Genomic DNA, 26,656 nt, shown 5'->3' on the forward strand with positions numbered 1-26,656 from the left:
CCTGACAGAGGCAAGGCTGCCGGACATTGGCGCCACTGGGCCCTCTGACCAACAGGTGAAGTGGCTTGCCCAAGGACACAACGACTGAGACTGTCCAAGCCGGGGCTCAAACCGGCAACCTTCCGATTACAAGGCGAACTCCCAACTCTTGAGCCACGAAGGCTAAACAACGTCAACAAAAATGTCTTATCTAAGGTTTATTTACAGTTATTTTACAACATCAAAGGCCATTGCGCCACATGAACATACCAAAAGTCAATTTTCCTAAACAAGGTGTAGCGTGGCGCTACGCCTTGCACAGAACAAAATGAAATTCAAATGAAGATGAAGTTAACTGCAATTGTCTGCACATATCTGGCCTCCTCCATAACACCTGTTGATGCTACCCGATGCTCCCTTCTTGCTGTACCACCAAGTTTCAAATTCAAATTTTATTTGTCACATACACAGTCATACACAGTATGATATGCAGTGAAATGCTACACAACTGCTCCTGACCTAAAGAGACAGAAAAAAAAAGGCTATGAATAAGATAGGAAATAAATATGAAAATTAAAAAGGGTCAATTTAACTAGGAAGGAATAAAATATAAAAATTAAAGTTAAAAATAAAATAACTGTACAGCAAAATACACAATTCACAAATACACAGTATAGAAATATATAAGAATGTATGAAGAAATATAAATATAAATATATATACACAATAACAGCAGCTGTACAGTATTAAGTGGAAATGAAGGAATATAATGTCCAGTGTTGTGCAATCCACATTTGTAAGTGTCTTTTGCAGTGCAAATATGCTTAAAGTGATTTAGTGATGAAGTGATTCGATTAGATGACCACGCATCTAATCGAATTAGTGTAAACAAAGTCCAGAATGTCCAGTGTGTGTGTAAGAACTATATGTGTGGGTCAGTACTGTGTGGTGGTGTGATTGAGAGACCGTATCGCCTGCGGGAAGAAGCTCCTCCTCAGTCTCTCTGTGTTGGTCTTCAGGGAGCGGAATCGCTTTCCTGACCTCAGCAGAGAGAACAGTCTGTTGTTGGGATGGCTGAGGTCTTTGTGTGTTTTTGTGGTGTGTGAAGTGTTTTTAGGCATGTTTAGAATGTCACAGTAAAAAAACAGTAAAAATGCAATCACAATTACAATAAACTAATATGTATCTATAAGCTTAACCCAGGCCTCTTGACACAATTCACCCCCAAAAAATGCATTATCCAGCAGTTTCTATCTAAACTCATGCTAGGTGTGTAGACTGTAGCTTACCAAAGCACTAAAACATTTGTGAAATGTTTTCAAACTTATCTATAACTGTTCGGGCAAAACAATAAAAAAACTTGATCATAGAAATTTTACTTTAAAAGCAAAAAGTAGTTTTTGAACTACAAAGGTTTTTATGCAATAAAGCTGTCTTCTTTGCTGGATGAGTAGAATGATTGATGCTTCAAAAATATGCGGTCACATGACCAATTTATTCTATGGTTCCCTAGAAACCAGGGATGGCACAAACCACCCCACTGTCCCCTGATTATTTCTGGTAGAGGATCCATTATTTCATGTTGCTTTATCCTGACACCATGGAGAATAAAACCTTATACGAGTATTACTAATTTTAATTTAGACAATAAGGCTATTGCTGATTGGAAGACCTACTTGTTTTTTAGACTGTGACCTGAATGCTAAAATTAACTATTAGAAGCAGCTTTTGAAACAGGAAAGTGACCCTTAAACTAATTGAAAGCAAGGACATAGCCCTGCTGATGGGGTAATAAAACAAGAGCATGTGGTTTCAGCATGATTATATGTGCAGCAGGATATTTTATACATTTGAAAGACTCCTTGTTACCGATCTCATTGTCTCTCTCTGGATTACAAGCCAGTGGTAGAGCATGTGACATACTAACCGTCAGGTTGGTGGTTTGAGCCCCGTCTGCTCCAGTCTGCATGTCAAATATGAATGTGAAAGGTAAGCCTGGAAAAACTGTATAGAATTTGTTCTTCCAGGGGACCAACAAAAAGGCACCTGTTGGTTGCCTGCAAGAACAATTTCTATATAATCTTTGCAGGCTTACGTTTCACCCTGCAAAATGTACATTAAGGAATTCTACAAACTGTAGTAATATAAAGACCGGTCCTTTCCAGAGTAAAAACACATCATCTATGTACCGTTTCCAAGACACATCCATCCATCTTCATCTGCTGGGGCCGGGTCACGGCGTGTCGTGTTCCAACCAAAGATGATTACTTTTTTCAAGTAACGAGTAAAGGGATTACTATTGCAAAAACGGTAATTAGATTACAGTTACTTTCCCGTAGAAACGCTGCATTACTGCGTTACTAAAACCGTGATTTTTTTGCGAGAATGTCTCACGACAGTGACGTAAGCGAGTGCGCCGTTAGTGACAACAGCTGTGTGCAGATCAGCAATGGATCATATATGAGAGTGGAGAGAATGTGAGCGTGCAGCGTTTAAAGCGTGGAAGTACTGACCTTACTTTGAGTTTGATTCCATAAAAAGTGACAAAAACATTAGCGTCCGTTGTGCGTGGGAAGAAAACTTCTTTTTACAGCGAAAAAACCCCTAAATTTCCAAGCAAGCACTGAGTGCGCAACGACGTAATGGGAAACTCACAGAGAAAGTCGCGGATTCTTCAACTGACCGCGGCACACCTGCACCAGGGTAAACCTCCGCCTACCCCACTCCTGCTTTACAGGTGAAAATAGAGCAACAGGACCGCTGAGTCTTTGACTTTATTTATTTTCTGCTGTGTTTCACTTGCATCTATTTGAAAGACTGAGTGTAAACACAAAAAATATTTTATTTTATGTGCTGGAATGTGCAGAAAATAGGTTTAAATGTTAAACTAATTTAATCACGTCAGAGAATGTTGCATATAATTAAATTTTTGCTTGATGCATAAAGTTAAAAGATTAAAACTGATAAAACAAGTTAAAAAAAAGAGACTTTTCCATTTGATTACATTTTGTATGATGGATTATGCAGAAAAAGTAGAATTGGGCTGAAAGATCTATCACTTTATCACCTCTTCAGGTTGTAAATCGTGTTTTTAAAAAGTAACTAACTAATTACTTTTGAAAATAAGTAATCAGTAAAGTAACAGGATTACTTTTTGGGGGAAGTAATCAGTAATTAGTTACTGATTACTTTTTTCAAGTAACTTGACCAACACTGGTTCCAACACACAATGAATGATAAATAAGGCTTATTTTAGTGATTATACAGAATTTGTTCTTCCGGGTGAACAACAGGTGCATGTATCATATTGCTAACAACAATGTTGACATTTGTAAATAAAAAATATTACATTTATTAGTTAAGTAAATTTCCTACACTTGTCATTGATGTTCACAAAAAAAAGTTACCCAGTCCAAAGTTCAAAGGTCTAACGTCATGTTGATGTCCAAACTGGGTCATGGTTGGACGTCCAAATTGCGGACCTAGTTTGCCCATCTGCCACTGAGGGTGCTTAAAAAGTTTTACTCCTGCACCATGGAGAGCGTCCTGACGGGAAACATCTGCACCTGGTTTGGGAACAGCACCAAGCAGGACAGACAAGATCTGCAAAAAGTGGTGCGCTCGGCCGAACGCATCATTCAATCAGAGCTTCCTGACCTGCTGTCCATCTGCACAAAGCGGTGCAAGACTAAAGACAGGAAGATCATGATGGACCTCTTGCATCCCGACAATGGACTCTTCTCACTGTTGATGTCTGAGAAGCGCTTCCGCTCCCTTAAGGTCAAAACAGAGAGAATGAGGAGGAGCTCCTTCCACCAGGCTATTCAGGCCCTGAACCAGGTGTAGGACTGGACTCTCCCACACACGTCACATCTCTGGTTTTTTCTTATAATTTATCATTTCTTACATCAACTGTTATTTGCACATTTTACTGTAACTTTCTAAGTTAAATCTATGAATCTGTAAATATTACTGTCATTTAATGATCAGGCATTGCACAGCAATAAGCATTTCACCTCATGTCATTCTGTGTATGGTTGTGTGTGTGACAAATAAAATTTGAATTTGAATTTAGTTTGTATCCAATGTGTTATGGACCAACTGACCAGATATAGACATGACCTGCATGTAGTGGTGTGCGATGCTGCATATATTGGTATCGATCCGTTACCAAGTAAATAAGGCTGGTATCAGCGATACCAATACTTTTCAATAATAATGATGGATTGCATTTATATAGCGCTTTTCGGGGCCCTCAAAGCACTTTACAATTCCACTATTCAGTCACTCTCACATTCACACACTGGTGGAGGCAGCTACAGTTGTAGCCACAGCTGCCCTGGGGCAGACTGACAGAAGCAAGGCTGCCATATCACGCCATCGGCCCCTCTGGCCAACACCAGTAGGCAACAGGTGAAGTGTCTTGCCCAAGGACACAACGACCGAGACTGTCTGAGCCGGGGCTCAAACCGGCAACCTTACAATTACAAGACGAACTGCCAACTCTTGAGCCACGCTCGCCCTATCGTATAAGGTGGATGCGTGATTGAATTGCTAAATCGCTATTAGTTTCAATGACCTTAAGTGTTTTTTGTGATGTTTCCTTTTTTATTATTAAATAGTTAAAATCCAGTACATAATTAGGAGAAATCATTTATTGATAATTAAATTTAAAAAATGCTTTATTATTGTGGCAGGTCGTGGTCTGCAATCAGGTCTCGCCGGCTTAAAACCTGTGCGCTGTCTGTGCTGTTGTTGTTTTTGTGTTGATGGGTAACGCTGGCAGCAGGAGAGCTGCAGCTTTACTGTTACAGCAACCGTGTGATTATTGTAAGGGTAGACAGTGTGCGGCTTGGCGTGAGCCGGAGGCTGGCGCATCAGTCAGGGCTGGTTTGGGACAAAAAATCAGCCCAGGCATTTTGACTAGTGACCGGCCCACCAGGTATTATAGGAAAAGCCATAAAGCCTTTATAATAGCCACGACCAAAACCACGATTGAACATTTTAAACCCTGAATATGTATTCAGTGTTTTCATAAAGGCCTTACTTTTATAGATTTACTACTTGGAAGAACACACATGTGGTTTGAGGCCTGGAAAGTTTGAAACCTTTACGGATCACATTAACGCCACATTCTCCTCCTGAAGGCCCGCAACACCGCCTTCAGGTCAGGAGATGCACACGCCTACTGTACAGCCTAAGCTAAAGAGGGGTATGAAAAAAGCCAAACACCATTACAAAAAGAAGGTAGAAGAACACTTCTCCAACTCCAACCCCCGACGCATGTGGCAAGGACTCCAGACCATCACAGACTACAGGACCACCAAACCCTCCCCCGCATCCTCCTTCCTCAACAAGCTCAACAACTTTTATGCTCATTTTGAGCGAGGGAATCCAACAACTACAACCAAAGCAGAAGTGACGCCGGACCACCAACCACTGACTCTCTCCCCCACCGACGTAGGAGCGGTGCTGAGCAGGATTAATGTCCACAAGGCTGCAGGTCCTGATGGCATCCCCGGGCGTGCTCTCAGAGCGTGTTCTGGGGAGCTTGCAGGAGTGCTGACAGACATATTCAATCTGTCCTTGGCCCACGCTGTGGTACCGGCCTGCTTCAAATCCACCTCCATCGTCCCCATGCCCAAAAACTCCAACCCATCAAGCCTAAACGACTACTGCCCAGTAGCCCTCACCACCATCATTACAAAGTGCTTAGAGCAGCTGGTCCTAGCACACTACAAATCCTGTACCACAAGGTACCGGAACAGCTTCTTCCCCACAGCTGTCAGACTCCTGAACTCCTGACATCTGACCAACATTAAACTCATGGACTGAACATACACACACCCACAACCACCTACACACACACAACAGACAAAACAAACAAATGGACAACTGTACCCTCATACACACAACAATTAATCCTTATGAATAATAATAATAATAATGATAATAATCATTATTAGAATCAGAATACTTTATTGATCCCTGGGGGAAATTATTTTTTTGTTACAGTGCTCCATTATAAACCAACATTAACAAGACAGACAATACGCTAACTAAGAATAGTACAATACATACATAGATATAAGTCACTCATAAATAAATAGCTGGAAAAGAAACATGTGTAGTTGTAGCAGCAAACAATGTGTTAAGTGGATGCGTTGTACAGGGAGCCACAGACAGGAAAGATTTCCTGTGTCGTTCAGTGGTGCTTTTCGGTAATCTCAGTCTCTCACTGAACGAGCTCCTGTGACTGACCAGCATGTCATGGAGTGGGTGGGAGGTGTTATCCAACATTGTCTTTATCTTGGACAGCATCCGCCTCTCCGACACCACCTTGAGGGAGTCAAGCATTATGAAGTGTTTGTAACGCATCAAATCAAATAATCTCTTTTCCCCAACCTGGATCCATTTGAGTTCGCATACCGGTCAAAACGCTCAACCGATGATGCAATTTCAACTGCCCTTCACTCAGCCCTCACACATCTGGACACTATAGACTCATACGTTAGAATGCCGTTCATGAACTTCAGTTCAGCTTTCAACACCATCATTCACAAACTGGATCTGCAGAATCAACCTTTTGGGATTTACTTATCTGGATGATTAATATTTTTAAAATGATAGCAGCACAAACAAAAATTTTTGCAGCACAAACGTTTGACATCAATTTTGTTTGATTTGGGTGATGTGGGTGGTCGATCTTTTGACCATTAATATCTTTAAAACAGAAGCAGCACAAACGACAATTTTAGCACAAACCAGCACAAACGTAGCACAGTTGATTGACACCAGTTTTGTTTGATTTAATTAACATGGGGGGGCTGGTTTGACCTCTGATGACCTCTAGAAATTTTTATTAATATCTTTAAAATGAAAGTGGCACAAACGAAAATCTTTGAAGCACAAACGTAGCACAAACGTGGCACAAACGTTTGATACCACTTTTGTTAGATTTGAAGAAGGTGGGGGGGCAACTTCACTCACATAAAGCAAATATAGTGGCTGGTGAGTGCATACGATTAGTTTGCCATATATTTTGTGCTGGAACAGTGAAAATAATACAGCAAATATTTATGATGAATGGCTGAATTTCGACCTCTCTACCTAAGAAATTTCTCAATTTACACAGTAGCAGCAAGGCTATGTTTACAAATGAATCGCTTCAGCCCATTTGTAGGAAGTCGTTTTCGGTCAGTTCAGTTTATGGATGATTTTATTCTGAAATTTCTGGTTCGGAAGTTGCCATTGGAACGCTGTGACGTCTAACATCTGCGCGACATCTAATAGCGATTACGGGCACGAGAAACAAGGTAAACAGACATCTATTTACGCACCTTGTAAACATAATAAATTGCATAACAGAAGTGAAAATGACAGGAAACGGAAAGCTAAAAGGAGAGGTTTTCGGCTGGTAAGCTAGTAAACTAAGGCTAAGCTAACGTGTTTATACGGGTAGCAACATGGACAAACATGTGCATAAACAAGTAGTTACGATCTAGCCAGTAGTTTTATGTTGCGCTTTGGGAACATGAAAGAGTTCATATTCGCCAGTTTGGCTGTACACCTAATAGTGTCAGTTTTGCTACTAATATTATTATTGTGTTCACTTTAATTCTCTGATGCTCATCTGATGTTTTATTTGGTATAAACTGGTAAAATTCTGGAGACATTCTTCAAAGATTTTGCTATATCCAAATAAAATTGAATTGAATTGAACATATTGGCATGATATATACTTGTAAATGCACCATGGGGGGCTGTGTTTCCAGTGTACCGGAAACAGAATTCCGGTACACTGTACACTGTGTATGTTACTGTATTGAGAACAAAGCTCTTGAATCTTGAATAACATCATGCAATGCTTTTTCACACAGGGCCAGGGAGGTATGAATAGCTTTTTGACCTTAATAAATAAAAATTATCATTTAAAAACTGATTTTAGTGTTTACTCTGTTAATCTGTATAATATTTAAAATTACTATGATGATCTAAAACCTTTAGGTGTGACATATGCAAAAAGCTAAGCCAAATACTTTTTCACATCACTGTGTATGGGTCAGATCAGAGGTGTAGCGCTACTTGTTTAAATAGGAGACTTCATTGGTCATGCACGCGTCCATGTGCACAAGCACCTTTGTCTTGTAGCTTTTACCACATTCAACTCTAACTGAGCAAAAGTGATCAGCTGTCAGACTGAGTGTAATAACATGACATCATCTCTCTGGCCGTCTTCATCAGTTCTTACATGCTGCGTGCAGCTCTCCACTTCCTGGATGTCTTCTCTCTCTTTTTCTTTGTTTCCTGTGGGATTGATGCCTGCTCTCTTTCGCCCAGGCCTGATTTAGACTTCAGTGGGCAATCTTTGTCAAGCCTATAATGTAACTTATATAAATGGCCAGTGGCATCCTTGGTATTTATGCTTGTCTGTGGTGCATTATGCGTTAATGGCCGTGTGGTCATGACCTGATGTTTTATACGTGATGCCAGCCAATAAAGACCAATAAAATGCTGATAATTCTTTTGCTCTTTGGTGCTCACTCTTGGTTGTGGTATCTTTTTTTCATATTTGTTTCTCTTTTTATCCTTCACGTTCATTCTGATAGTTTCATCTTCTGTGAATTCAGTGCTTGTGTTTCTCTGGTGTAGATCTGCTACCTGTGTTGTTCTTAATGTGTGATCTGTGGTACACAGGTAGGACACTACCATACACTTTTCTGCATGAAATTTTATACCTTGCACATGACACATAATTATGCCCATGAACTGATCCATAAGTGAAATTATTTTTTTTTATTCAATTTTATTTATGTATTTATTTATACAGCTCCAAATTATGAGAACAGTTGCCTCAAGGCTCTTTATTTTGTAAGGTAGGCCCTACAATAATACATACATGAGAAAAACTTAACAGTCATACAAACCCCTATGAGCAAGCGCTTTGGCTACAGTGGGAGAAAAACTCATACAATCATTATCTTTGAATGCAGTAGCTCCATGCAGGAGCATGCACCGATTAGTACAATGTTTTTTCATCCTTGAGCTCTAAAAGGCTGATGGAGTAGTTTGTGAATGCCATGACTTTCAAAATGACACCATAGATGCATCTACTAAAAATCTCAGACTAGTTTGAACCTCGATAATCTTGACCTCAAGGTCAGAGGTCAACATCTACTGAAAGGAGATGCACCTGCTATTGCTATTCAGAGGTAGCAATGGCGGAAACTAGTATTTTGTGCATTATTAAACGTTTTAACACGCTTTGGTGACGTGATTGTGCAGCACTTTGCTGATGGCTATCAAAAGCGTCTGGTTGAGGAGCAACTTGCTAAGAGACACTGAACCAAGTATTAGTGGGGATATGTAGATATTTGAGGTTGTATTCACATTTTACATTACACATCCATTTTATCTTATTAAAGATGTATACTGCACAATCATTCCACCCTGGAAAAAACAATTAAGGATTAAAAAGCCCAAATTACCAGACCTTCATGCGGCTGAATGTCCACTGATGATGAAGATGATGAGTGTGCATAAATTTCTGACCACAGCTTTACGCTTCTGCCTGTAAATCTGCCTCTTGAAACTGGTTGTTTTGGTTGTCAGTGTTTTGTAAAGTTTATGAGAATAGCTGCAAGTATGAGCAAATTTAGTAACATTGTTATTATTAGAAATGAGTCAATTAAACAATTGATTTCTTATATGATTGTAGGAGTTGCTGAATGATGACGGACTCGTCGCTTCTTAACTCTGAGCTGGACTTACAGCAACAGGAAGAGTTGTATCAGCAACTACTGTTACAGGTAAGTTTGCTTTTATGTTAACTGTGATCACATGGTAACGCATTTACAGTGGAACCCCCACTTATGAAATTAATTCGTTCCCGAGGGTCTTTCGTAAGTCAAAAATTTTCGTAACTCGAAGCACCCATCGCACCTTTTGAGTGAACGATAGGCTACAGGCTAATTGCTAACTTCAACAACAATATGTCGTTCAAGTGGAACGAAGTGCAAGTACCAAAGCCAAGGGGGTTGGCACATGATTCGGAACGCATTGTGGGCATTTCTGGGCTCAGCCAATCAGAGCCAGCGGATTTCGTTATGCAGGCATTTTGCCGTAACACGGGCAGAAATATTGCCGTTAAGTGCCTTCGTAACTTGAATTTTTCACTAAACAGGATATTCGTAAGTCGGGGTTCCACTGTACTTGGCAAGTGGTCAGCAGTTCGATCCTAGCTGGAGACAGAAATCCCCACAGGGTGTTAAATAGTAAAACACAATAAAGGAACAAAGGTGAATTGTTTTGAGGTAAAGCTGGCCCTCTGACCTAGTCGTGCTACATGAGAAACAAAAATCTGACAAAATGTTACATTTGGTCATGGAGGAAAATTTGTTTCATATGTGTGGGTGAAATGCAATGGAAGCATTTGCAGTAACTGCTAGTCAGCCCTGAAAGACTCATTTTAATTTTTTTCCCATCAGCCTCTCGTCAAAGATGCGTTACAGGCTGAGATGTGTTGTCTTGCTGCATCAGCCAAACTCTGTTGTTTACAAACAGATGTTCTGTTATTTTCTTGTGATATGCTGCTATCATTCACAGCTCTTTGTTTCACAATGATAATGCAGCTGCACCATTATGAGCTCACTATTATGACTCATATATGAGATAAACGTGGAATGTGTTTTCTTTTTTTCATTGTCAACAAAAAAATTTTGATCTCATCGTTTTTTTTGTTGAGAATGTTGGTCTCATCTGTCCCTAAAACTCTGTTTTCATAGTAGGACTGACTGACTATGTCAAAAATCCTAATCACAATTGTGTTTTTGCTACTAAGATTAAAGTTATATTTATTAAACTTAAAGCACTCATGTTAAACGGTGGGTTTCTTGAACAGTAAATATAGGGTCCTGTACAGAAGTCTTGAGCAACCCCGTGTTTCTTAATATTTTGATAGAAAAATAGGAAACTGTATAAACATTGAAAGATTCCTGCCTTCATCAGTTCTTACATGCTGCATACAGCTCTCTCCTCCCTGGATGTCTTCTCTCTCTTTTTCATTGTTTCCTGTGATTTAGACTTCAGTGGGCAATCTTTGTCAAGTCTATAATATAACCTAGATAAATGGGCCAATGGCGTCCCAGGTATTTATGCTTGTGCCTGCCAATAAAGACCAATAATATGCTGATAGTTCTCTCCCCCCTTGGTGCTCACTCTTGGTTGTGGTATGTGTTTTTCATCTATTTCCAGATTTTGTTCATCCTTCATATTCATTCTGATAGTTTCATCTTCTGTGAATTCAGTCTTGAATCAACTTGAATCTTTACTGAAGCTCAGTATTTGAAACAGAGTTCAAGCTCACTGCTGTGATAAATCATAATTAATATAATAATAAATATAATATTGGCCATATTATATTTACATTACCAAAGTGTAATACACTAGTCTCATGAGTGACATCAAGGAACATTCATAAAAAAACAAATGAACAAAAACATTTTTTTCCTTCATTTCTGTCAAACAATGCTTATGAAACCTTTCTAGCGGTTATTTTCATGGTTGCTAGGCAACCTGAGCAGCACGACAGAGGCTAGATCGTCCCATTTCACAAGCCTCGCACTTCCGCCCTCCTCGCTCTTCGGAGTACCCGGCCCATATAGACCACGAAGCCCGGGTCCTACGAAGTGTGCGGCCCCTGAATTGGGACACAGCTAGTAACATACCTCGCTCACTTACAATAACTTAAATGCACATGGACCAATCGCATGATATGCACAAGTCACTTTGCAGGCCCACATGGGGTTTTGAGAGATATCACCCTCCAGCCTTCCGCAGATCCAGAAAATGTACGGTGCATTCAAGTCCCAGTGGGAAAACTGGGACATCTGGGTTTCCTCTGTATTTTCTTCTCCAAATAAAGCAGGTGTTTCTTTTTCTAAATAAACAGAAGAGCTCATCACTGCTCGAGTAGAAAGCACAGACATTGTTGGCATATATGCATTCCAGATGATGACTACACGTCATGTAGAACCATCTGCAGCTAAAATCAAAAGTCATAGCTGTGCTGAATATTGCGACGTTCATGTAAACTTTAAGATAGACATGTGAACGGAAGCCTACCCATAAACAGAGCTGGCCTGTGACATTTAAAGTGCACTCAGAAAACTTGCATTGTTTATATTGTCCTCTGTTCGATCTTGGGAAAATAAATTTGTACAGAAAATGTTATTGAAAAATCTCCATGCACAAAAACTGTGAGAATCACAGATGACATTTGATGTTACAGGTGTTTTTTTTCTTTGCTGTGAGTTTGCCAAACAATAAATAATATGTGTAATATTTGTTTAGACCCTTGGACAGATCAACAGTGAAAGTCCAGACTCCAAAGTAATCCGACCGGAGCCTGGTGAGCTATGTCACAGATAGATAGTATATATAATCTTTACATTTTGGAACAATACTCTAAGTTTGCTCATTAATACAAAAATTTCTTTTTGTGTGTTTTTCCCTTTGCCTTTCCTGTCCCACGTGTCAGGCATGTGTGTGAAGACTTTCTCAGAGTCAAACAAGGAGAAGGTATTTATAAACGTCTGTCAGTCGAACTCAGTCCCGCCTCCTCCAGAACTGTCCAGAGAGAAGCTTGTGGAGCTGCTCCAATCAGACGATCCTAGCGGCTTTCGAGTTCCCATGAGTCTTGGCGAGCCACACACAGAAATAGACAATAGTACGTAACCGCCAAACATGTGATTTTGTATGTCAATGCTTTTGCATTCTTTCAGAAATGTAGCTGGGTAATTATGTCATTGGCATCGGTGAGCCACTGTCAATATGTGACATATTGAAATCGCGTTTGAATTTGCGCTTGTTTTTTTGCTTTCACTTTGCAATCGTGCGAACTGTGTATAGAGAGCGACAGCACTGATCTGTGAGTGATGATAATTTGCGCACCAATTCCTCTGACATCGTCTTATTAATCGTTAGCTTACTATGCAAACATGACAAGTGAAATCTCCCGCAGCTTAAACATGTGAGAGGTTGATCGTGCAGAGAATCGCTGAGCTTATGTGAGTGCGTGTGTAAAAGCAGCAGGATATATATTTCAGTTCTGCTGAGCCAAATAAGACAGGTCAGGGTGAAGAAGTGACAGCCAAAGAAAAGCTTACCGCAAAACGGAGAAGTTATGACAAATCAGACTATAAGGCAAAAAGAAAGTGCAGCTTTATGGTTTCATGGACAAAAGAATTTCTGTGGCTGCAATATGACGAGCTAAATAACCAGGGCTGCACATAAGTGGTCCACAGGTGCGCATTCGCTGTCAAAACAAAAGACACGCACAAGATAAGAAGTTGCAACGCGTGTTTGCGTACATAAGATTTTCAGGAGGAGGACAGACATTTGTTTAGAACTCTTAAAGATGTCGAAGAAGCTCCTTTAAGCAATTACTTTGGTGTTCCTCTACCTCCAAAGAAATGTCAGAAGGAGTCCGGACCACAAAAGAAGCACGTATTCTCGGAAAAGTAGTTGCAGGAGGTGAGCTGGCTTCAAACAAATGATGAACGCACAGAGATGTGGTGCAGAATGTGCCGTGAAAATCCCACTCTAGGACAAAAACAGCTTTTTATATGGACGCAAACGCGCGCTGCAACTTCTTATCTGGTGCGCGTCTTTTGTTTTGACAGCGAATGCGCACCTGCGGACCACTTATGTGCACCCGTGTAAATAACATAATGCTCTGCCGGGTGTGTTGTTGGTTTTCTCTCGATTTCTGAGTCGACAAGCGCCTTTGTTACTGGGACCAGTCATTTTAAGAAAGGCCCCCATTAGAACCCATGAGAAATGCAAGAAATGCATTATTGCTCAGTCTGCAATATCTTTCCCAGAACAAACACCAATTGCGAATAACATACTAAAAATAAACCTGAAAGTCAGTTTAAAACAGCTACTATGTTGCAAAGAGTGAACTACCACTGGCACAATGTAGCAGTCTTTGCAAACTTCAAAAAGCAAATGGCCTCGATCTTGGTTCCACTTGTCTCTTACCCGTGACTTCAGTGGAAATTTCAGATTCTGGATCTGACACAGACGGATTCTTGTCCTACACAGTTCTTACAAGTTCATAGAAATTTCTGTTCAATTAGAACCAAGTATTTGAGTTGATGATTGTAATTTTTATACAATGTTGTAATTTGTGTTTCAACAATTTTTTTGATTAATGTTTTGTTTCCGTTACAATATTATACTTTAATGTATACTTTCCATTGTAACGGAAACAAAACAGGAAACAAAACATCAATCAAAAATAGATCAAAAATTGCTCTCTTTTTTATTCGGGCTACTTAAATCTATTTCGGGCTACCAAAAACTGAAGAGTCCCTGCCCGAAGGGCTACCAGGGATTTTGAAATTTTGCGAGCCCTGCTGAAAGTTTTTCACCCTGCACACATTAGGTTCAGTAACATGTTGTGACAAGAGTTTGAAAAGGTTGAGAGCTGGTGTTGGGTTTAGATTTTATTATTGTCATTTGTATTAGGAAATATTTAACCATAGATGCTTAGAGGTGTATAATCAATTGTGTAGTGATAGGTTGTGTGATCTTTAACAGGCTGCAAAGGCTTGGTGTGTATTCCACACTAGAATGAACACCCACATCCTGGGAGCACGGGAGAGGTCGTACCTTGTCTTCATTGTTTTATGGTAGGATTAACGTAGCTACGTCTGTTCTAGTCTAAGTGCTTTAACTTGACTTCCTCACCGTGTTATCTAGGGTGAGGGGGGGTCTACCCTCTTCCTGACCAAGGATGTTTGCCTTTGTACTTTTATGTATATGACCCTTTGATCAGCAGTAACACACACACACACACACACACACACACACAGTATTCTTTGTTCACATGTATACCTATGTAAGATGCTATATGTTAATGACCCTATGCATATTCATGTAACCACAATAAAAGGAGTGCTATGGGGAACCTGGCTGGGAGTCTGACAGAGGTCAAGTGGTGGAACGACACTTGGCTCCAGCCAGGTCTCCCTCATGCATGAGTAAACCAGAGAACTTTGGTGCCTTGAGTCTTGCTTTTTGCTGCGTAGCAAGTTGTCCTTAACGTTCCAGCGAATAGGTTTATGCTACGAACCTATCAGCTGGTTTATTTGCCACCCAGTATGTTAAAGACAAAACACCAGGTTGCTGCTTCTTATCTAAACAGATTTGGGTTGTTTGGAGCTGAGCTCTGAGCTCTGCATGCCTTCCTTTGCCGCGTCCATGAACTACTATGTAGTCTTCCTCTTTGCCCAGTATATCCAATAGCCCTCCTCTGCACATGTCAGTCTTGCCTCAAACTGCTTAACCTGAGCTGTTGGTCACTTCTATGTTCCAGCACGGATGGGCACATTTGCAGGATCATAAGTTACATTTTAGTCCACTGCCTGGATTTATTAAAATTGTCTTTATTTGGGGAGTTCCTGACTGAGGCTTCCTCTGTTAAAATCACCAAGAACAATAACTAAGAAGTCTGCGATTCTTTGGCAAGTGAGCACTGAGCCTGGTGTATATACGATGGTGTACACACACCGACCAGAATGAATGAAGGTCAATGGTTAATTTAAAGGTTAATGAAACAGTGTTTCTGAATAACGATAACATTGTAACACTGTAACAATGTACGGTACGTGTTGTTTACCTCATCTCTCAGTTGTGTATTTTAATGTTGTGACTGACTGGTCTAAGGTCTACACAACATCAGTCTGTATTCATCGTCTTTCCTGATTCAATTTGCCGACAGGATGGAAGCGTTTCAGCTTCCTGTGTTGTGGTGAAAGTATTTTTAATGTTTCTTTGTCTGTTTCAGGCTCTCAGGGTTGCACAGCTTATGACGTTGTCATTAACCAGGACTTCTTCCAGAAGTGTCAGGTGTGTTCATGTGCATGTGGTTGTTTTCCTTTTGCAATCAAAAAGGAATTTTTTATTTTATATTCCTTTGACTCCTCCTCATTGCACTGACCTTCATTAACTTTCTTAATTTATAAACTCTGCATAAAAAGTGTTGTATGATTTTTGTCTTGCAGAAGGATCCCTTATTCCAGCAGTTTGTTATCCTCGTGTCTGTAGAGGGTTTAGAAAACAAATACAATCTGGAGCTGAGTAGAGGTTAGTGTGTCTGTGTGTGTCTGTGTTAATAATTCTTGTTCTGGACTAGAGCTGGGCGATAGAACGATAACGATATGTATCGCGATATAACTTTTACTCGATAGAGAAATTAAGCTATCGCGATAGACCTCGCCGCTCTTGTCCTCTTAAAAAAAAAAAAAAAAAAAAAAAAAGGTCAGCCAATCCAAATTAAGCAGCGCAGAGCCGAACCAATCACAGCCGCAGCGTCACGTCGCGTGACTTGTTACGTACAGCACAAGTGCCAAGCCGCACGTGTGTTTGTTTGGGAAGCAGCCAGCGGGTAATGGAGGAAATGAGTGTGCCGACTAGAAAAATCAACCGAGCGTGACCGAAGAGAAAACAGATGATGGTTCCAACGCCGGAGAGATTGTCGAACGGAAGAGCCATAGAAGTTCCGTAGTGTGAAGGTATTTCGGCTATTTCAAGTCTGACAAAAAACAGAGTAGCGTGCACTGTAAATTGTGCCGAAAGCAAGTCTGGAAATACAATAAACTGGTGCATGCGTCACACTGTGCGCCACGTTATTGTTTCGGTGAAATGAATTTCTACAATATTGTTACTGTTAATTCTACTCTCTGCAGTGTTTAAATGCTTACATATACACACAGTTACTGTCCGTCCACACATACGACTCGGTTCTGCTTCTACGCCCCAGCTTTGTTTACTTTTTCCCACCGAGGCTTCTAGACTTCTGATTGGCCAACATTTCTGCACGGTTAGGAATCTAGCGCCACCTGCTGCTTTGGCATGTTCATAGCAGCGTTTTCCTTCATTTCTGCCTTTATGTGCGGACGAGATTATTTTTTAAAACGAAAACGGAAAATCTCCGTTTTCAAAAATACCCGTGTACGTGTGGACGTAGCCTCAGTCTCTGACTGGAAGCGCTAATTCGTCATTCGGCTTTTGTCAGACTAAAGTAACTGTTAAAACTGTTTGAAAAGCTCAGCTATACAACAAGGAGAGATTGAGAATTTCCTTTTAGTTCTCAGTTTATTTGATATTAACAAAAGTTAGTCAGTTTTGTCTGTTCTTCTGTAAAACAAACTAAGATTTATTTTTAGAATTAATACTTTGTTTCTAAGTGGAATTGACAATTTAGTCTGTTTCGTTTGTTCTATTTTGAAACTTAAACGCTTTAGCGGCTGCCTTTTGTGTAGTTTGCAATATTTGCCTTTATTTATCTGAAAAAGTCTCATGTTCCTTAAGTACATCTACCCTGTTGAACTTATTATGGGAAATAAATATTTAAATAAAAACAAGCTGCTGATTATTTCACATTTTACTTGTGAGCAACAGCACATTTAAATCTTACAAATATAGTTATTTGGCTTATATCGTGATAGATATCGTTATCGCCTGAAATGAAAAAAACATATCGTGATATGAAAAAATCTCATATCGCCCAGCTCTATTCTGGACGTACCCCGCGCTTGTTGTTAGGGGTGGGTTTCGATGATCGCGTTTCCAATTAAAATCGAGTCTAGCTTGAATAACGCCATATTATCAGATTCATTAAAATCCTGAATCGATTTTTAAATATAAATTTATTTTGCCCGAAACGCCAGAATCTCAGGTTAAACCTCACAAAATTTCAACAACCACTAAACAGCTAAAACAGCAAACCAGAGCATGTAAGCAGATTCTGCACAAAGACATAAACACAAAGCGCGGACCGCCGACGCATCAGAATCAGTGAGATGTCGCCTTTCTCACCTGACGACACGGACACGGTCGGGCTGAAAGCCGCCGGCGCACTGATGTTGATGTTTCGGTGGGTCCATGCTGTGTGTTTACGTCCTTTTTGCATTTGATTCTGAAGCTGCAGGTTTTATCTCTCCAAACAATATTGACTGAACCAGCAGCAAAAGAAGATCCAAACTAAACTTCACATTTCGCTTCACACAAACATCGTCATGAATTCACTCTGACTTTTGCTGTTTTGCTTCCACCACGATAAAATCACACGTCATGCACAGCTCTCTCTCTCTCTCTCTCATGAACAGTTTCCCATCTAAAAATCTGTTTTCTGCATTATTCGCTTGCTTATCACCCACCAGTCTACCGTTGTTCACAGCGCTGTCGGCCGCTGTGTTTTTTACTTCTGACAAGAAAGCCTCATTTCTGCTGTTTAATCGGCTACTAAATAGATTTAAACTTTTTAAAATTATGCAAAGTTGCAAAATGCTTAACTGTGTCTCTAATAAAACCTCTGTAACTTTGCTCTGCTTCACTTCAGCAGCATCAGGTAATGTTCACATGCTGATTCATGGTTTTCTTCTGTTTTTGATCTACTGCAGAATATTTTTAAGGTCATCTGCTATAAAATCCCAGGCCAGGAAAATCTCCTTCACGTTTTTCTGTGTTTTATCCTCAGTTACTTTGACACAAAGGCCTCTGCTGTGATGCTCACACCTTTGATAAAGTCTCAGAAGTGTCAGCTTTTTTTTTATAGATATAAAAATATGGAAATGTACTGATAAATGATAAGAATTATAATATTTCTGACTGTTCAAGGCAAAATTTCCACGATTGGAATCGAATCAGGACCTTGTGAATCGAATCGATTCTAGAAATCCGTGACGATACCCAGCCCTACTTGTTGTGTGTGTTTTTGCAGAGTGGAAGGTCCTGAAAAACAGAAAGTTTTTGGGTTCTGTCAGTGAGCAGAATATCCGCACAAAGAGCAGGCCGGTCATTGAAGAGCTGCAGCCTCCGTATGTACCCCCACTGTGCTCAACAGAAAACACACTGACACACATCATTGCACTCGGCTTACTCAATAAAGATGCAGGCCAATTTGCATCACTGCTGTAGTGATGCAAATTGGCCTGCATCACAGGAATCTGTTTCTGTATAATTTGCAACACATGTTGAAATTTCTTTGGCTTTCTTTCATCCCGCAGGGAGAAGTCACCCGCAACCACTAAGAGGTGAACCTTTGTTCATTGTCCTGTTTGTCTCATTTTCCACGAAAAGCAACGTGATCTGAAATGTCAACCCTTTCCTCAGTTTGCGCAGACCAGAGTTCACGATGATTGTTGAGCCTCCTGCTGGTGAACCAGAGTATCTGATTGCAGAGATAAAGCTTCCCGGAGTGGTGAGATATTAAACAAACACACATAATTAACCACACATTTATTTCAGTCCTCTCTGCCTACCTGTTTCTTTCAGGGTAGACGTCATCCTCAAATACAGGCTGGTTTATTTTAGCTTTACTTTGCTGTTAGGGAAAATGAGATGAGATTAAAAATGTTTTGAAGGTCATTTTTTGTTGTTGCTGTCACAGAGCTGAGGTGTCTTAGCAAGGCACTGGTGTGTGTATATATCTACCGTATTTTCACGACCATAAGACGCACTGTGCTAAAAGGCGCAGTCTCAGTTATGTGTGCCATTACTGTATTTAACACACACATAAAGCGCACTGGATCATAGGGCGCATACAAGTACCGTATGCGTATTTAAAAATAAAGCGGGAGCAAACCTGAGTTCGGTACCTTACTCACATTTCTATTGCCAGTAATCGTCATCATCAACAACACACAAGCATACAAGTGTGCGTATTTAAAAATAAAGCAGGAGCAAAACAAAGTTTGGTACTCACGTTTTTATCATCAATCAAACCCATGGAAGTCCTCATCCTCTGTGTCTGAATTGAACAGCTGCGCTAAATCTCCATCAAACATGCCAGGTTCACTTTCTTCACTGTCAGAGTCACTTTCCGTGCTGTGCGGCTCCTCGGAAACGATGCCGGCTTTTGCGAAAGCTCGAACAACAGTGCCAGCAGACATGTTAGCCCAAGCATCTACAATCCATTGGCAAATTGTGGCGTAACTCGCCCGGCGCTGCCTTCCACTCTTAGTGAAACTGTGGTCTCCACCGGTCATCCATCGCTCCCAGGCCGCTCGCAGCCTTACTTTGAACGGGCGGTTCACACCGATGTCCAGCGGTTGGAGTTCCTTTGTCAGGCCTCCCGGAATGACAGCAAGCTCACCGTTCATTTGTTTCACTAGTTTTTTCACATCGGCTGTGAGATGGGCACGCATAGAGTCACAGATCAACAGCGATGGTGATGCGTGGAAAAAAACCACCTGGTCTCCTTACATACACCTCCCTCAGCCACTCTTTCATCATTTCCTCATCCATCCAGCCCTTTTCATTTGCCTTAATGATGATTCCTGCTGGAAACTTCTCTTTAGGCAAAGTCTTTCTCTTAAAAATCACCATAGGCGGCAGTTTCTGTCCATTAGCATGGCAGCCAAGCACAACAGTAAAAGAAGACTTTTCATACCCCGTTGTGCGTATCGCTACCGTGCTGGTCCCCTTCTTCTCCACAGTGTGACTCACCGGGATGTCAAAAGTGAGCGGGACCTCGTCCATGTTAGTGATGTGGCTGGGCTGGATGTTTTTGTCGCCGATGTGTTTGCTGCAGTAGGAGCGGAAGATGGCCAGCTTTTCCTTATAATCCGCTGGAAGTTGCTGCGCTACCGTAGTCCTGGTCCGGATGGAAAAATGGCACCGTTTCATAAAACGAAAGCACCAAGACGGACCTCCTTGGAAATGTTCAATGTTCATCTCTTCAGCTAGTGAAACTGCTTTTAGCCGAATGGTGACCGTCGAAACGCTTCTCCCGCTCGCTCTTTGCTCGATGATCCACCGCTCGAGTCTTTCCTCCAACTCGAGCCAACTCAGCTGCGTTTTCTTGACCTGCCGGAGCTTGTTTTCCAGCTTCCTCCATTTGCGAACCATCGATTCGTTAATCTTAAATTCTCTCGCCGCTGCTCGATTTCCATGTTCCTCCGCGTAGCTGATGGCCTTCAGTTTAAACTGTGCTTCATAAGCGTGTCTCTTTGCCATTTTCAGGGTTGTTAAAACAACGATGTCTTGCATAATGCACATACCTGTTCTTTTATACAGGTATGTGCGATTGTCCCGGTATATACGATCAACGCCCACACTTCACCCTTTAACGTTCTCATGGTGTTCTCTACTACGTCCTCCTTACAACACATAGGGCGCACCGCGCTATAGGGCGCGCCGCACTTTTTGAAGAAAATCTAAGACTTTTAAGTGCGCCTTATGGTCGTGAAAATACGGTAAGTGTTAGGGTTTGCGTTTACCTTGAGCTTTACCCCAGCCTAGAGAAAACATAGAGGAGGAGCAGTACGTCTGTCCAAAACACACTGATATATTTGTCTTTGAATATATCAGAAACAAGAAACAACCTGAGTGGTTAACTTACACTTCAGTGTGGAAACCACTCTCCATTTAACAAAGTCCAGCATAAAGTTAAAAATATGCCTATCTTGTTGTTTAAATATTTACACCAAGCTTACAATAGTCACATGTACCTGATGGCCTCCACAAACAGCTGGAGAGGTCTGTGCCAGTTGGCTAAAATTAAAAAGTTGCTTTCTTAGTTATTCTTGCTCAAAACCATCTTAAAAGTAGAGATCGACAGCTCTGCTCTTAAACACGATGATACGATATGTTGATGTCTCCTGCACAGGGGTCGTCTCGCTCTCTGGTTCTGGATGTGGGGGAGGATCGACTGGTGTTAACGGCTCGGCCCTCGCTCTTCCATCTTGACATCTTCCACCCCTTCCTGGTTGACCAGGAGAACAGCGTGGCACAGTACAACAGCAGCACACAGGTACAGAAAATATACACCCTGTTCTTGGACCCTGTCACATACAGGATTGTGTTCGATGCCCATTGTTGTTTTTGGGATTTATACACGAGCTTCTTACCAAGCAGTGCCACCAGCAACAGCAAGCTTGCTGAGGTCAGCATCACTTTAAGTGTGGCTATGTTTCTGGAAACTGCGGCGTAGGACTAAATGTGCTCTGAGGTCATTCTGTAAAACCTTTTAACCCATCATGCACATCCTTTCACTCTGGAGAGAAAACAGAGCAGTTGAAGAAAATTCAAACGGGCACAAGAAGAACGTGCAAGCTTCAGACTACAAGCTGTGCCATGTCATGTCGACTGCAGTAACACCAGTTTAAATATTAATGTGCTATAGAAATGTTATACAGCAATATCATTGCTATTGCAACACATTCCTTAGTGCAAGAGCAGTGTGTCAGCCTCAGAAACTTGAGACAAAAACACACTGTGTGGGCCTTATTCCAGGAAGCTGGTTGGTTAGTTTGTTTAACCTTCACATTAGGGAAACTCTGGTTTTCTGTTCTGGAAAGAGAGTAAACTCATCTTACCGGGGTAAGAGAGTGAGCAGGTTCAGTTCAAGAGCAAGTTGATCTGTAAAAGTTTATGTTTTTACAGTCACTGAAATCCCAGTCAGATGTTAATTTGTAACTTTGTGTCCTTAACACGAGCACTTTAATAGTTGTTCAGTCCTTGAACTATAAGAAGACAGCACAGATTTAATATCGTCTCAGAAAAAGATCTCTGCTCTGCATCTTTGTAACTCTGAGACTCTGAGACAGTGATGATGTCCACAGTAGGGCTGCCACAAATAGTCTAGACTATTAAAATCGTCGACGACTAAGTTAATAGTCGACGCGTCGTTTGAAGCTTTGCAAGATCCTGAAAGACGCAGGAATAAGTAGTAGGATTTAAGAGTGTAATAACGGACTGAAAAAGAAGATGGCAGCACTGCATGTACAAGGATGCCAGCTGCTGTTAAGCCCAAAGAAGAAGAAGCTGTGTCCGGTATCGTAGTTGTGTCCAAATTTAGGGGCCGCATCCTTCGGAGGTCGCATTTGTAGGCCGATTACTTTACAGTGTCGCGATGAAGGGTGTCCAAATTCGAAGACTCCTCCAAATGCGGCCTTCATTTCCCTGGATTTGAAGGATTGGTCGGGTGTATCCTTTGTGGCCCAACCTATCCCAGAATTCATAGCGCGGCCCAGCCAGTTCCAGTTTCCAACAATGGTAGCAGCTATTTATTTTCATATTACTCTGATTATTCTTTCTCGGTCACAAAATAAACTTTTAAGATATTTTCAGGTGAGAATGTTGCTGTGTAAACTCCAAATATCTGCTCAGTTTATCAAGACATCACATATTTGCAAAAGCGCTCCGACGTTTTCGGACACGTCTGTTACCCACCAGCTCGTAGCTAGCCGGGGTTCGAGGCTCACGAGAACTGGCGAGAACAACGAACTCCCTGCACATCCTTTTCGCTACTCAGGTTAAACATATATAAGTCACTTTGATAACTTAAAAATGTTATTGTTTGGCTTTTTTCAGTATTTTATTTGTTCCTGAGTAAATCGGTTTGGCTGAGATTAAAGTTATAGTTTTTACACAGCTGAATAAACATCAAGCAGACAAATGATTAAACAGAAGTGTGAGATGGTAGCGCTAGTCCACAGAGACTGTCAGTTTCCCCTTTATAATATGCTACACACTGATCAGTGATCAATCGTTAGATGTATAAGTGATCACACTGATGGGAAAATATGGCGTTGTTTTAGTGCCTCTATTCTGAGCACACGTAAAAAAAATGTTGTGTGTTGAGGAGAAAATGATTTTGAGCGAACAAATTAATTTCTGCATGTAAGAAATGTATTTCAGTGTTTGCTAGTATCCACACACTCACAATAGCAGCCCCTCTCGCTCAGTTGTTGGCATTTGCTCTTGCTCAGATCTCTGCGGACCTGCTCTCAGTGTGTCGTTCGCGCTCACAACATTTCTGCTTCATGTGCGCTCAACTCTTTCTGTACACCGTTAGAAGTGTGTCACAAAACCAACCAATCACAGACTTGGATGCAAAAAAAATCTAACTGGCTGTTTTGCTAGCTACTGTAGCCAAACCCAGGCAAATATCCCAGAATGCATTTCTTCCAAACCTCAAATGAGGCAGCGGCGGAGGAACGCAGAGTGGCGGAGTTTAAAATATTACTCTTTCTGGATCACAAAATAAACTTTTAACATACAAAAGTATTGGGCCCCTTGAACTTTCCCACATTTTGTCACATTACAGCCACAAACACGAAACAGTTTTATTGGAATTCCAGATGAAAGACCAACACAAAGTGGTGCACACGAGAGAAGTGGAACGAAAATCAGACATGATTCCAAACATGTTTTACAAATAAATAACTGCAAAGTGGGGTGTGCGTAATTATTCAGCCCCTGAGTCAATACTTTGTAGAACCAGCTTTTGCTGCAGTTCCAGCTGCCAGTCTTTTAGGGTCTGTCTCTACCAGCTTTGCACATCTACAGACTGAAATCTTTGCCCATTCTTCTTTGAAACAGCTCCAGCTCAGTCAGATTAGATGGACAGCGTTTGTGAACAGCAGTTTTCAGATCTTGCCACAGATTCTGGATTGGATTTAGATCTGGACTTTGACTGGGCCATTCTAACACATGGATATGTTTTGTTTTAAACCACTCCATTGTTGCCCTGGCTTTATGTTCAGGGTCGTTGTCCTGCTGGAAGGTGAAGCTCGTGGCTCATGGCTTGTGGCAAACTGCAAACGGGACTTCTTATGGTTTCTGTTAACAATGGCTTTCTTCTTGCCACTCTTCCATAAAGGCCAACTTTGTGCAGTGCACGACTAATAGTTGTCCTATGGACAGATTCCCCCACCTGAGCTGTAGATCTCTGCAGCTCGTCCAGAGTCACCATGGGCCTCTTGGCTGCATTTCTGATCAGCGCTCTCCTTGTTCGGCCTGAGAGTTTAGGTGGACGGCCTTGTCTTGGTAGGTTTGCAGTTGTGCCATACTCCTTCCATTTCTGGATGATTGCTTGAAAAGTGCTCCGGGGGATGTTCAAGGCTTGGGAAATCTTTGTGTAGCCTAAGCCTGCTTTAAATGTCTCAATAACTTTATCCCTGACCTGTCTGGTGTGTTCTTTGGACTTCATGGTGTTGTTGTTGCTCCCAATATTCTCTTAGACAACCTCTGAGGCCGTCACGGAGCAGCTGTATTTGTACTGACATTAGGTTACACACAGGTGCACTCTATTTAGTCATTAGCACTCATCAGGCAACGTCTATGTGCAACTGACTGCACTCAGACCAAAGGGGGCTGAATAATTACGCACACCCCACTTTGCAGTTATTTATTTGTAAAACATGTTTGGAATCATGTCTGATTTTCGTTCCTCTTCTCACGTGTGCACCACTTTGTGTTGGTCTTTCACCTGGAATTCCAATAAAAGTGATTCATGTTTGTGGCTGTAATGTGACAAAATGTGGGAAAGTTCAAACTTTTGCAAGCCACTGTATTTTCAGGCGAGAATGTTGTTGTGTAAACTTCAAATACCTGCTCGATTTATCAAGACGTCACATATTTGCATAAGTGTTCTAACATTTTCCGAGATGCCTGTTACCCACCAGCTGACCGCACAGCTGGACTGCCCATCGGGCACACCCGGTGGGCCGATGGTGATTTTTTCTTTTTATGTTTATTTGTTGTTTTTGTAACGGTATAAACAATGAAAGGTGGTGGATTAGCCAATTGGTCATGATCGACTCTGGGCTGGACCAAGTACAATACATCTGTATTGAGGTGAAGTGTTAAAACATTCTTTTAAATGCAGCTGCCCTGCATTTTTTCAGCTAAACGTGAAACGACTACAGAGCTCTGGTTATCACAGAAACTCAGTAAAGCATCCCTGCTGTGGCTGTTAGAGAGCCAACATCTATCAGTGAAGGCTGACATTAGATCAGATTAGAAAACTGTGGAGCATTAAAGCAAGGTTTGCTGTGAATGTCATTAATCATTTTTATCTAATAATTCAGAAATAATGAAACGAGGTTGATAAATATCATGGTCAGCCCTCCATTTACCTGTTGCCATGGTGAATCCTGATCTCAAAGTTGCATTGCTGGATGCTTTCTTTCCCTACTGATGTAGGAGTACTCAGGATAAACACTCGGATGTTTTGGAGTTTTCTGCTCGAGAACACCCGAGTTGCGAGTTGATCCGTTACAGTTTGTTGGACATGCTTTCTGGAATAAGAGGAGGAGATGCTAGCAGGTGGTGATGTACGACCCAAATCTGCAAGTGCCAAATGATGAACAGTCAAAATAAATCTGAAATAAGTATAAAAATGAGTGAATTAGCAGACTGCACAACGTGAGATGACGAGTAACAGTTCAGAATTCAAATGACGCAGCAGCCACAGGAACCACACCAGCAAAGAACAGCTTAACGTTGCAGCAAACATACACACACACACAACTCAGTCAAATTCAGTCTTTTAACCTGCTGTACGATGTGTTTCTGTTTTCTTTCCCCCAGATCCTCACAGTCACCATGCCCGTAGTGTCTTCATGAAACTGCAGAAGTCTTGTTCAGTTTGTGATGTTTCTTTAAAAAATAATACTGCAGCAATAAAAGTGTTATTCATAAAGTCGTTTAGTGTTGTTTTTCCATTAATCCTCAGTTATCACAAGGATAATCTGGAGGGCCTGAAGTCTGTAAAACCTGTTTGAAAGTTTTCTCAGGCTATTGCCTCACAGTTCATGTTTATTTTTCTTTTCTAAAGCAGATGTTTCAGCAGTTGTTAGACCTGTCAGATTGATTGAGT

General features: G+C 41.2%; 1 protein-coding gene across 2 annotated transcripts; it reads left to right on the forward strand.

Moving 5' to 3' along the window:
- Window positions 1–7,198: 7,198 nt before the first annotated feature.
- On the forward strand, window positions 7,199–26,479 carry pih1d1 (PIH1 domain containing 1). Of its 2 annotated transcripts, none has more exons than XM_082530104.1 (11): window positions 7,199–7,295; window positions 9,698–9,788; window positions 12,331–12,388; window positions 12,518–12,706; window positions 15,833–15,894; window positions 16,050–16,131; window positions 18,770–18,866; window positions 19,056–19,082; window positions 19,162–19,249; window positions 21,659–21,802; window positions 26,368–26,479. In XM_082530104.1, exons 2-11 carry the CDS (start codon window positions 9,708–9,710, stop codon window positions 26,401–26,403), a joined length of 864 nt encoding a protein of 287 aa, XP_082386230.1. In that variant the 5' UTR covers window positions 7,199–7,295; window positions 9,698–9,707; the 3' UTR covers window positions 26,404–26,479. The 2 variants fall into 2 exon arrangements, with proteins under 2 accessions (XP_082386230.1, XP_082386231.1); XM_082530105.1 differs by lacking the exon at window positions 7,199–7,295 and adding an exon at window positions 7,304–7,396.
- Window positions 26,480–26,656: the final 177 nt, after the last annotated feature.

This window comes from Aulonocara stuartgranti (assembly GCF_965226115.1).
Source record: "Aulonocara stuartgranti genome assembly, chromosome: 4".
Classification (NCBI taxonomy): Eukaryota; Metazoa; Chordata; class Actinopteri; order Cichliformes; family Cichlidae; genus Aulonocara; species Aulonocara stuartgranti.

Coding starts and splice junctions, on each gene's coding strand:
- pih1d1 (XM_082530104.1), top strand. CDS start 9,708: ATGATGACGGACTCGTCGCTTCTTAACTCTGAGCTGGACTTACAGCAA. Junction 16,132..18,769: donor CAATCTGGAGCTGAGTAGAG/GTTAGTGTGTCT, acceptor GTGTTTTTGCAG/AGTGGAAGGTCCTGAAAAAC. Junction 21,803..26,367: donor AGTACAACAGCAGCACACAG/GTACAGAAAATA, acceptor TCTTTCCCCCAG/ATCCTCACAGTCACCATGCC.